The 13,350-nt window shown below is 40.7% G+C and overlaps 1 protein-coding gene across 1 annotated transcript in view; it reads right to left on the bottom strand.

The window, feature by feature from the left end:
* Positions 1 to 13,350, bottom strand: part of NWD2 (NACHT and WD repeat domain containing 2) — a 204,399-nt gene that overhangs the window by 7,898 nt on the left and 183,151 nt on the right. The window contains exons 4-6 of the mRNA XM_060011765.1: positions 11,417 to 11,620; positions 8,770 to 8,914; positions 2,200 to 2,789 (exon numbers count right to left, since the gene is read on the bottom strand). Coding sequence (XP_059867748.1) covers positions 2,200 to 2,789; positions 8,770 to 8,914; positions 11,417 to 11,620 — 939 coding nt within the window. The remainder of the gene's footprint in view (positions 1 to 2,199; positions 2,790 to 8,769; positions 8,915 to 11,416; positions 11,621 to 13,350) is intronic.

Raw genomic sequence — 13,350 nt, forward strand, 5'->3', positions numbered from 1 at the left:
GAACTGCGTATGTATACAGGCATATCAGCACACATCATGTAACTCCCATGCTAGACACACAGGGTCGCATCACATGCACATTGGCCCTCCAACCACCTTTACCCTCCCCTGCTCCACAAGGAAAAAGCCCCAGAATGAGGGTGAAATGCACACACCAATGTTTTCTCATTTGATTTCAGTTCCCCTTGTAGTGTTACTATCTTGCTTCCTTGGAATAATTCTAAAGTTTGAAGATGGATGTACAAAGTAGTGTTCAAAGACAGACAGTCACACACGTGCACATGCACACGTTTATTTTGATGCAACATGTCCCTAAAGTGTAAGCCTGCCATTTCATTGGGTGTTCAGTTAAAGAAAGAAAGCACATCCTAACACAGGAAGAAAAACCAGCAGCTGGGCTTGGCAGATTGAGAGATTGTAAATGGGCCTTCCTAAGGACTTTGCAAGTATTGGGACTGGCCAAAAAGTTCGTTCAGGTTTTTCCATAAGTGTTACAGAAAAGCCCGAATGAACTTTTTGGCCAACCCAATAAGCTTGATACACCCGATTGTCTCCTGTGACCTTACTTTGGAACGTAATCCCCCCATAAGGTGCAACACAATTGTTCCAGTTCTTGTCCTCAAGATGACCTACCTGAAATTGTGTAGCACGTGATAAATCATGAGAATGTTCACAAAGTTAAAGAAAGATCTGTTCGTAAGAGACTGACCATGGGAAGAACAATACGAAGATTCTGAAGTAACACCAGGATAATATAAACCATCAGCCTTTGATAGCAAGTGTAACAGGAGGTTAAAACTGGTACTAGTGTCAGCCGGTTTAGACAATAGATACCGCATTCAGATAGAAGCTCTGGCCCATCTTGCAAGACTTGAAAGGGAGTTTTGAAAATTAGTTTTGCTACCTTTGATGGACTACCCACCTCCAGCCTGAAAAAGAGATTCAAGAGGCCAAGAAAAAAGTGGGAGATGAGGATGCCGTGGGCTGTATCTCTCACCACTCCACTCCCAAAGGGGAGGGCTGAGAGATGCCCACCCCTCAGTTCTAGCCTAGGGAAAGGGGCTGCAATGGACCACTTTCAGGACGCCCCCTAGGGCTTGGGAGACATGGCCATCTGTATCTGATGACATCTGAGGAATATGGAGGTTGAGTGAATGAGGCTGGCTAGCTGCTCTGATGGAGGAGTGATAAGAGAGCTGCCGTATTGGAGCTGGAGTTTCTCAGGGCAAAACAATACCTGAGTGTTTCCCATGTATCATATGTGGGCCACTGGCAAGCGTGAGCTGACGAGGGTTTCTGTCGGTTCTGTTTTCCCAGGTCTAAGGGGGTTTGCTGGGTTGTGGAGAGGTTCTTGGCAGAAAGATACTAGAAATGTGTGTTGCTGGATGCCTAGGAGCTATGGAGGTGACCAGCTAGATAGAAAAGCAATGCAGTTCCCTGTGTCACCCTAGGGAACTGTAGGTGAGAGATGCTCAGTGAGGACAAGGTGGGGGATGGGGGAGGGAAAGGACCTTTGGGAAACCATGAAAAGACCTCAGAAGAAACAGAAGTGTTAAACACCTGCCAGGACCAGAGTGCCGAACCCAGGTCAGAACAGTACTGGTCATATAAGAATGTTCTGGCCACCTTACCTTTCCTACATCCCCTAAACCACAACCCTACAGGGGTCAGAATGCAGCTGGGGTTAGGGACAGAGGGGAAGAAGTGCTGTGTGCTGAAAGAAAAGAGAAGGTGGCCGTGTCCCTATTTCCCACTGGAGGTGCCTTGTGTATGGTCGACCTCGGCTCAGGCAGGGAGATGTAGACTGAAGTTTTAATTATCATCTTTGACTGGACATAGTAATTGCTGAACTGAGATGGAGTTAATATCCAGAAGCGATTGGAGTGCTTGTCTTTGCTGAGAGTGATGAGAAGAGTTGTGAGATCTGCCCTAGTTTCTATCTAGGTGAGAACTAGCCCCATAACATGAGTTTGAACAGTAAGAGACAAAACAAAGCTATTCTAGAATTGGACCCCGTGAGTCTTATTCTTTCAGTATAACTGTTATACCAGCGAAAGAGAAACACTGAAGTATCCATTCCTAAAGGACCGATTATAATTCGGATAGTAAACACAGAAAATGGAAGTGAATTTGATCAGTTGATCTTTTCCCCAAAGTAAAATTTTTTACAAATATACATGTAAAAGAATAGGCTTTTACCTTCTTTGCTACTTCAGCTAGCAGAAGGGTCTTCCCAGTGCACGGTCCACCGTATATAACAAGAGGGTTGATGTGCCCAGTTTTGCTTGGAAGAATGTATTTATGCACGATGTTTAGAGATTCACATTTGTACTCGTAGAAGGAGGCATACGTTTTACATAGTGATGAATGCTGAAGGATTTCGTCATAGAGTGTATCCGTTTCTGTGTCAAAATTCTGTTGCACCGTGGCCTGAATTATGTCAATCATGTCCTCATAAAATTGTTTACCGAGTCCTTCTATGTAATGGTTTTCTATTTCTTGGGAATAGCCTAGTTTCATGTCACAATGAGTAACAGATGTGTACACTCTCAGATTAGATGATGCAACAATGGTAGGAATAAACTCATCCCGGAGTTTTATCAGCTTCTCTTGGGCTTCTGGGTCCCGAATAATCCTTGGTTCTGCTCCAGTTATATCCATGTATTTTCCCATCTCCGGGATTTTCACGAAACGCTCAATGTTAGCAATTTTCCTAATATAGCAAACACATTTCTTCAGGAATGCTGGAGTTTGCTTCCCTAGAGCAAAGTCAAACTCATCCTCTATAGCTGAAAGAAAATACAGCAAGGAGTTTATTGTCTAGAACAAAGATGCAACACACCCACGCTCCGAGCGCATAACTCTCAAGTCATTAGTGGTAGTTTATTTTGCTTATAGTGTGTAGCAGAGTCGTCTCTAGAATAATTTCTCAATTCCTTAATTTCCTATTTGTCTTTTCCTAAACAGCCTGGAGCCCAGAACAATGGGTTCTAAATAAAATGATTTCATTTCCTCCGCAACCTGAGGGAACATAAGCATAAGAAAGAAAGCATACCAAGCTTCTGGTTGACACTTAAGTTCCTGTTTGGCTTCCCTCCCAGACTTCAGGAGTTCTAAGAGTGGAGAGCAGGCACGGACTGGGGCCAGGAGAGAATGAGGAAGAGGCCAAGTGATGTATCTAGTCTATTGCTTCCTTCTCAGTCTCTCCTTACAACGTGGTTTCACCATTTTGTTTGAGATGCATTGTACCCCAGACAGATACGTGGAAATAAAAATATAAAAACGGGTTCAAATATACTTATGTGCTGATTTTATTTATCCATTATCCATGTCACTGTTAAATACCATTATATCCATCAGAGCAGGTACAGAAAAATGACTTAGTTTGTAGCTTTATTTCTTGTGAGAGAAACCATGTTAGGGCTTACAATACATATGTTTACATAAAAGTAAATAAGCATTCTAAATCATTTGAGACCCCATAAGAACATTGAAAATTGGATCAGTAGTAATAAAAATATCATTTACGCATGGTTTTAGGGAAGTCAAATAAAAAATAAATAAAATAATTAAACCAATGGAAATGAATTTTAAGGCAAGCAGGCTTTTAAAATGGGCTGCCCTCCCTTCCTCCTCTGCCTTTCTGCTTTTCTTCATCCGATTGGTCTTAATTGAGCATCTACTATGTTCCAGGTACGCTGCTAGTTTCTTAGGATACAATGGTAAGAGAAAATTGAGAATGTTAAAAAAAAAAAAAAACCCTTATGAAGCTTACAGTCCAGTGGAGGATGGCAGACATGAATCACAGAGTCCCACAAATGTATTATGATTATTTTTAGGCCCGTGAAGGTGAATAACATGGTGCCATGAGATCAAACCCACCCGGAGGTCTAACCCACTTGGAGAAGTCAGGGGAGGCTCTCTTAAGGGGGTGACTACTGGGCTGGGATCTGGTGGAAACATGGGGGGAGGGATGGGTCTGGTCGTAACTGAGAACATCTCAATGTGCTGGCCACAACGCCGACATCGAGCAAAACCTAGAACATAGATGTATTCTCTAGAGTAACTATTAAGGAAGGTGGGAATTTTATTTTAAAATGGTGCCTTTTAGCAGAACTTCTGTGATACTGTTTTTTTCCAGTAATGATAGCAATTGATAAAAATTTGTGACTTAAGTAAAAAAGACATGTGTATAGCCACCAGTGTTGAATGAGCTGTGCCATTCACATCAGTATGTTTTTTTTTTTTTTTTTTTTTTTGCGGTACGCGGGCCTCTCACTGTTGTGGCTTCTCCCATTGCGGAGCACAGGCTCCGGACGCGCAGGCTCAGCGGCCATGGCTCACGGGCCCAGCTGCTCCGCGGCATGTGGGATCTTCCCGGACTGGGACACGAACGCGTGTCCCTTGCATTGGCAGGCGGACTCTCAATCACTGCGCCACCAGGGAAGCCCTCACATCAGTATGTTTTACAAAGGGTTTTATTCAGGCAAGTTGGTTCAGGAGGCCAGTTAAAGGAGCTTTTGTAACATATATCTACTCTTCTTTTTATAGAAGATTAAGAACTTGTTATAATGTAGACAGGCGAAGATGTAAGAAATCTGGACATTATGAGCTCCCACAGAAAGCAGCCTTTGGCACATCTCTTTTCCAACCATCTGGGCACAATGCTAGGGGCACACTAGGTTAGCCAGTGCTGTATACCGAGTAACATGAAGAGAAAGGAGGTGATCCACCTGCAGTATCTGTATGTAATGGATGATAATTAGAGATATGTACTGTCACCCCGGACTCCCAGAAAACAGACCAACTGTAACCTGACTTTGTTATCACCTCTATGGAAACAGAGTGCCAATCAGGCGTGTTGATCATAAATGCAACATGAAAAGAGATACAGACAAATCAAGCTGGTAGAGCCCATCCAAGCTTGGCTCAGGGGGATAAAAAGAGGCTGTATGCAAGAATGTCTGGTTGATAAATATCCCTGAATAAATGAGTCATGCGAGACAAAATCAACTCTGTAGAGTTATTTTTAGAAGCAAAGTGCATCCTCAACATTTTGGGGGACTTCTATTAATAATAATTCCTGATATTTATTTGTCAATGAATATTATAAGCTTCCCCCTTACTAGAATAATGTATTTGTTTTCTGTCTTTGCGTTTTCCTTAATATCCTAAAGTTTAACCATCACAGAACCTGATGAAGGTAAAACTAGGGGGAGATTCCCAGCCCTGGCAGCTATCATTCATGAGACGTTCAGCTCTCTACTATTCCCAAGACCACTCAGTTGTGGCATTCACAGTAGGGCACTGTTTTGGAGTCTAATTTACTTCTCTTCCTTTCCTGTTATTTAAAAAGATAAAACTGGAAGTGTTGTGAAAAAATACATTCAAATATAAATAGTACACATTTCCAGGTTCTATCTGGTATGCTTAAAAATATTAAAGTACTATTGTAGCACAAACCCTGACGTTTTTGGGGGGTTTTGTTTTGTTTGTTTGTTTGTAATATGTGTCTGACTTGAGCTTTGATTGCTGATGCATCCACTTCAATGATGGCTATCTTGAACAAACTCATCCCCAACCACACATACAGAGCCAGGCCACCTCCACTCACTGAGGTTCCTTTGTTTTAGAGATCTTGGTTGATTTCAGTAATCACTGAAATTTTGGGCCACTTGTTTTTTTCTCTTCCTGTGCTTTAAATTCCCGCTCTTATGTTTTAAATTCACCAATAAAGAGTGAGCCCAGTAAAAGCAAAACCCAATGTCCGCTCACTCACTCTCTCTCTCTCTCTCTCCCTCCCTCCCTCCCCCTCCGTCCCTCCCTCCCTCCCTCCCTCTCTCTCTCTCTCTCCCTCCCTCCCTCCCTCCCTCCCTCCCCCTCCGTCCCTCCCTCCCTCCCTCTCTCTCTCTCTCCCTCCCTCCCTCCCCCTCCGTCCCTCCCTCCCTCCCTCTCTCTCTCTCTCCCTCCCTCCCTCCCTCCCTCCCCCTCCCTCTCCCTCCCTCCGTCCCTCTCTCCCTCCCTCCCTCCCTCCCCCTCTGTCCCTCCCTCCCTCCCTCCCTCTCCCTCCCTCCCTCTCTCTCCCTCCCTCCCTCCCTCCCCCTCCCTCTCCCTCCCTCCCTCCCCCTCCCTCTCCCTCCCTCCCTCCCCCTCCCTCTCCCTCCCTCCCTCCCTCCCTCCCTCCCTCTCTCTCTCTCTGTGACCTTGCTGTGTGGCCCCAGGTGTGCTGTGTAATTGCCAGCTCCTGTGAGTAATAAGGCTTTATTTTTTCAAACTTTCCTGATGGTGATTGCCGAAGGGTATCTTGCAATCATAGAAGGAAGCATAAGGGTTGGTCCAACCACAACCTTGGTTATTGATAGGCTGGAGAGACAGGCACAAAACAAATATACTCTATTCATTTCAAAGAGTTGGCCCTTCTTCAGCAATTTTCATTGTGCAGACATTCTCTTAAAATGAGTTTGGAATGTAAAGTAAATAAAAATTTCATGATCATGCATATCTTTAAGATGTAACCCCAAGTAGAAAATAGTCCTCGTGTAGTAGTTCGTACTACATAGTATGAGATTATTAATCTTCATATGGCTATCCATGTGGACCATGTTCTTTAGTGTGGAGAAAATTAAGAGAAAGTGTTTGCCGATGAATATTTGAACACTTGAGCTGTCTGACTCTAAGCGAAAGGATACCCTCCCCTAACTGGTGTCTCTTACATCAGGAATAGGAAAGTTTTTGCTCTTGGTGTTTTTTTCCTAATACAGCATATTTTTAAAAACTGGGTAGTTCTGCCCTTGAAGAACCAGGGCTTCTAAATGGGTCAAAAAGATCCCAAAGGAATAAGGATATATGTTAACCTGTATATTCTAAAGATAGTACTTATTCCTGCCAATTTTAGTACTTTTAGGGAGAACTAAAATAAGACCTAATTTTTTGACAGCGTCAGGAGAATGAATTTGTCAAAATTATATATAATTCCTCTGAGCTTGAAATACATATATATCCAAGGAGAATGATATCAAGTGCTTCTTCGGTTTTCACAAACGTTTTGCTACACCATTCACAAAACCAGTCTGAAAATGCAACTACTGTTGCTTTTTCTTCAATAATTCTTTACTATCAACTCTCAAAATAAATGCTACTTAACTGATTACTTTTACCCAGGTGTGTTTGTCCCCTGGAAACTGTGACTGAGATATTTCTTCAGATATGTGGTTTCCTGGGCAATTCCTCAAAGTAAAGCCTCTTTTCCACGGCTGAGAAAGGCCCACAAGTGAGTCTCTGCTCGGTAGCTGGGGAGACTTTTATTTTAAGGTTAAATTAGATCCCGCCACTCCCTTACTTCCCAACCTCCGATGGCTTCCCATCTTACCCAGTGATGGAAGAAATTGTCACAGGTATGGGAAGTCATTCTGGCTTACACATGGTTTGGCTTGATGTTTATGCTAACTACAACAGCCTGTCTTCTGGTCTGTCAAACAGGCATTGTACCTCTGATTTAACCACTAAAATCTGATTTAACCATTTAAAAATCAAAACGGAATAACTGTGGTTCAGGCATTCAAAATGGAGCCGGGTGGCCATTGGGATGTGCTTTCAGACATGTTCCTGTATCACTGAGAACTTGAATTCTCTGAGCTGTATCAGACTCAAGGATACAAGGATATTGTCGTTCTTAAAACAATATCTGCTAGCATCTGCCTAGGTCTCAAGGTCTCCCCTTGTACCTGTGCGACCACTTCAGACCCCAACCAATCCTTATTTGACAAGCATCCTGACTTCTTGTCAGCTCCAATGATGATTCTTGATAAATTACTCATGTGACGACTAACTGTAACTTTGTGATTTTTGCCTATATGAGCCTCCCCCATTTTGCAGTCAGGTGCAACACAGTTTAAGTACTTCTTAAATCTGTGTCTCTTGGGCTATAGTCCTCAGGCTCAAATAAAATTCTTTTCTATTCCTATTAGAGATTGTTTATTGATTATTTCTGTTGACAGCAGAATAAAACACAAGGTCCTTATTATGGCCTGTGCCCACCTTCTGATCTCATCTCTCCTTCTCCAAGCCTGGCTACCTTTACCTTCTTCCTGCTCCTAGAATTTGCTAAGCACATTCTTGTCTCAGGGACCTTGAACCTGGTAATCCCTTTGCCTGGAATTCTCTATTTTAGATATGGCATTGCCGGCTCTGATTCGTTCTGTCATTTGGCTCGAAAGTCATTTCCTTACCGCCTGCCCCATCTAAGTCTGGACCCCCCTCAGCCTTCATCAGTCCCTATTATCCTGTTACTGTGTTTTGTTTTATTCGTAGCACTTATCCTTTCTGAAATGATATTGTTCATTTATCTGATTGCCTATCACTTATCCCCGCTGCCCCCACTAAAAAAGTAAGTTCCAGGAGAGCAGAGACCTTGCCTTCTTTGTCATTGTTGTAGTCCCAGTGCCTGGCATATGGTGTGCACTCAATAAGTGTTTGCTGAGTGAATGAATGAGCAGCTCAACTGAGAAACAGTGGCAGAGTCTGGTCTATTATATCCAGCCTCCTCTGTGTTCCTTTAAAGTCACATTTTTTGGAGAATTCCTCAAGTTAAGTAAAGGCTTATCTTTGAATAAAAAGAATACCTGCCTCCCCAGGAGATGGAAACATGTAGAAAAATTAAATTTCATCGGGCAGTAAATGCAACTAAATTTGCGGAACCATAAAAGGGAAGCGGCGAATATATCTATTATTTATCTATTCCTCAGTTTACTGAAGATGCATAAAAATTACCTGAGAACAGGTACCTCTTGGCTTGGCTGTGTTTCATTTTCCTCTTTTCATGTAACAGTTTTACAGCAACCTTAAATACCTTCTTGATCTCATCTGATATCTCTTGCCAGGTCTTCTCATTCTCAGCATTGGCAGGGGGCTGCACCTATGGAATTGTAAAAGTGAGATATTGGTCTTAAAATCATCATAGAAGACCCAGTCTTTAAGAGCAAGAGCAAGTTATTTGAAAGTCTACTCTTTAAGAGCAAGTTATTTGAAAGTCTACTCTTTGCCTTATCATAATAGGTGCCTAACAGTCAGTATCTCATTTCCTCTCCCCAGTACCCTGAAAGTGATGTGCACTTGCCCAGGTGACACAACGGTGTGAATCCAAACAGGATTTGTTTGTTGGGATTTCTTAATATACCATGTATTTCCTGCTTGAGTTTTGATACAAATGTCATAACAAAATCATATCTTCACTACCCTCTAAAGAGGAGAGACAGTTAAAGGGAAGGTACTCATGTTACTATTTAATTGTCTTTAGTTGTTTCTTCCTCATTTATTTATTTATTTATTTATTTATTTATTTTTTGCTGTACGTGGGCCTCTCACTGTTGTGGCCTCTCCCGTTGCAGAGCACAGGCTCCGGACGCACAGGCTCAGCGGCCATGGCTCACGGGCCCAGCCGCTCTGTGGCATGTGGGATCTTCCCGGACCGGGGCACGAACCCGTGTCCCCTGCATCGGCAGGCGGACTGTCAGCCACTGCGCCACCGGGGAAGCCCTCTTCCTCATTTATTTTTATGATCCTTTAGGAAATAAAATAGGAGTACCTACCAAGAAAGTAACATTTATAGAGTCTTGCTGATAATCTTATTCAAGCATTCATTTACTTAACAACAGTTTATGCAGAAATATCATGTGGGGTTTAGAGAATAATTGAAGCTTCCCTAGACGATCATGGAATCAAATGAAGAAGGAACAACTAAAGCCAATTAAATAGTAATATATGTGTAAGTTTTACAACTTTGTAAAACTGATTTCTTGAGGTATCATGTTTCTTGATATCTGTTTTACCAGCTACTACCTTTACTTCTGGCATATTTACCTAAGAGAATGGTTTGGGGTTTACCCCAATATTCATCTCCATAGTCTTGCAGATAATTACTTTGAAAAATGCATGTGAAGAAGAAGAAGAAAAATCGAGGCATCTGACATGATTTCATTTTGCATGGAGAGCATGCTTTATGCTAAATGTCAGAATGACAAAGACGCAGGGTTCTTTTTTTTTTTTTAACTTTTTATTTTATATTGGAGTATGGACACAGGGTCCTTAAATGAAGAGCTGTTGCTAACCCACGGCTCTTCTCCTCTCAGAGCTGCCTGGGTGCTGAATGTATCAAGGATGTTCTCTTTGGAAGAGGGATGGATAGCTATGCCTTCTTTTAATCTCTAAAATGTCTGTGCAATGAATAGTCCCACCCATTTTCTCTTCCTCCTTCGTTCAGTTACGGGGGACACATGATTGATACATTTGGGAACCAAGCTGGAGAAGAGACAATGCTAATGTTTCCATCATATTCATGCATGACTCAACCTCACTGCAAGATTCTACATAAGGCACAAGAATATAAATTAACAATGTATGAAATGTTAAAGGAACATACTGAATTAAAAAACTAGAGACTATAAAAAACAGCTAGGCAGATTTTTAAAAGACCCCCCCCCAAAAAAATCTTTCACAAATTAAAAATATAACTCTTGAACTTGAAAACTCAAGCATGAACAGAGTGGACACAGCTGAAGAAGAAAATTGATGAACTGGATGAAAGATCTAAAATAATTTTCTGGACAGCAGCACAGAAAGATAAGGAAATTGACAATGTAAAAGACAATTAAGAGACATGGAGGATACAGGTACAAATTATTATATATAGGATGGATAAACAACAAGGTCCTACTGTAAAGCACAGGGAACTATATTCAATATCTTGTGATGAACCATAATGGAAAAGAAAATGAAAAAGAATGTATGTATATGTATAACTGAATCACATTACTGTCCAGCAGAAATGAACACATTGTAAATCAACTATACTTCAATAAAATTTAAAAAAATAAAAAGCAAAAGTTAAACAAATTTAAAAAAGAGATGTGGAGAATAGACTGAGGCAATCTATTGTACATCTAATTAAAGAGCACAAAGGAAAGAACAAAAGGAATAGAGGAGGGACATTATTTGATGAGAGGATGGCTGAGAAATTTCCAAAACTGATGGAATGCATGGATTCGCAAATGTGGGAAGCACAACATACACCAGTCAGAATATATAGAGACACGTTATAGCGAAATGAGAAAAATACAAATATTTTCAGATAAACAGAATTTATCACTAATACACCTCTGTTAATGGAACTTCTAAGAGATATACTTCATGAAGAAGGAAAAGACCCCAGCAGGAAAGTCTGAGATGCCAAAAAAGAAAGGTGGATTAAAAATTAGAAGATTTCTTAGCTTTGGATTTAGTTGTTAAAAGGAAATTTAGGGTCCAGGGCAGAATAATTTTCTGTCTCCTGTGCCTTTTCTGTGGCGAAAACTACCCCTGGGTGACATAAACTGTTTAAAGTCATGGAGAGAGACATACTTCGGAGAGAAAGATAGCTTACTGCATTTTTATTGCTTTTCAGCATTTCCGATTTGGGTCTGAGGTAATAAGCTGCTGGCACCGCGTTCTCGTCCCGACAGTACCACTCTTCCAGTAACTTGGTCTCCAGCTTCGCCTCTATGGCAGCATCCAAAATCATTTCAAACTCTGACGCTTCAACTTCTCCAGGGATTCGGATGTTCCCATATTTTTCACCTAACAGTCCCTGTGTATCACCGAGAAAGTTCAGTTTAGTGTATCATCAAGAAAGTCCATTTCAGTATTCATATCGTATGGCCACTCAATAAATATTAATAAATAGATAAGAAGATACTTTGTTCTATCCATTGTCTCTTGTAATCACACTGGATACGTTTTCACATGGATTATTTCATAAGTAAAATTAGTCCATTTATATCGTAGTATAATAAATTCACATACTGAGATTGCATATCATATTAGACAAATCAAAAATACAGAATTTTGTAGCAACGAAAATTTCCCAAAGTTTACGTAACCTAACAAAGGTTGTCTATTTTGAAATTTTGTTTGTTTGTTTGTAACGAAGAAAAATGACATGCTGGACTCTATGAAATATCAAACATGTAAACTCACAAACAAAAAAAAATTGCCTTGTATGGAGTTTATAGTCTGATTCTAAGCCCCAGATTTACACAGCTACAAGTGAAAGAAGTATGAGATCTCTGAATGTGATGTCACTATAAATCATATAAAGTTTCCGCTGGTAACTGGAAAAAATTCAAAATATAAACAAGGTATCATTTTCTCCCTATTGAACTGGCAAAGGAAAACACATGCTCAGCGTCATGTGGACGTGTGAGAAAATACCTCTATACAGCTGATGGTTGTGTAAATCGATCCCATATTTCTCTGAAGGGCAGTCTGGCGATATGTACTAAAAGACTTAACATACATGAGTTTTGGCAATTTTTCTTCTGGAAATCTGTCCTTAGAAAATAATTAAGGATGTACAAAATGACTTAGCATATTTATGTTGAACCTGTTTGAACAGAAAAGGGTTAAACCTAAGTGTCCAGCAAGTGGGAACATTTAAATACATTTATATATATTTCGGTAACTCTATTCAAAGGATGTGCCAAATTATGTTTTAGAACTGTATTGATGCAGAAGGATGTTTATAATATACTGTTAAGTGAAAAGGTAAGTTACAAAACGGTACATACAAGATGAATTCAATGTTGTATATATATCTTATATATATATGAGAGAGATCGTATATATTTGTAGACATAAACATACACATAGAGATTTTATAAGAATACACAGCAAGTTTACTCATGGCTATCTTTCGGTGGATGGTTTTGAATTTACTTTGGTTGTTTTATGAATTTATTGCTTTTTTATTAAAACTGTTTTTTGCAATACATATGTATTATTTTGTAGTGAGATAAACAACAGGTATTTAAAATTTTTAAACCCGATGATGCTGTCTATCCTCGTTTGCGGAGCAACATTTTCAAGGCTCCTCTAAGTGTTTGCTTAAGCCCATGTTCTAAAAATGTGGTCCTCAGACCAGCAGCATCTGTGTTACCTGGGAATTTGTTAGGCTTGCAAGTTCTCAGGCTCATCCCCAGACCTTCTGAATCAGAAACTCTGGTCATAGGGCTGAGGAATCTCTGTTTTAGTAAGCTCTCCTGGTGCCTGAACCACTGACTTAAGCTAACAAAAATATTAGCTTATATAGCACCTGGTATTTCAATTAATCTTCCATGTCTTATCTAGTAGAAACAAGGAAGGAACATACAGAACTCTAACAAAGATCTATACTATCCAAGGCAAGTTGGTCTGCTTTATAGTATCCATGGGAAGATTTCTATTTAACTTGTGGGCATCTTCATCCTTTCCTCCTGTTGACTAGCACCTTTACCATAAACTTCCAGCCTTGTGTATCCGTTGGAAGGAGAATTGTGGTTT

The sequence above is a fragment of the Delphinus delphis genome, chromosome 5 (genome assembly GCF_949987515.2).
Source record: "Delphinus delphis chromosome 5, mDelDel1.2, whole genome shotgun sequence".
In the NCBI taxonomy this organism is placed as follows: domain Eukaryota; kingdom Metazoa; phylum Chordata; class Mammalia; order Artiodactyla; family Delphinidae; genus Delphinus; species Delphinus delphis.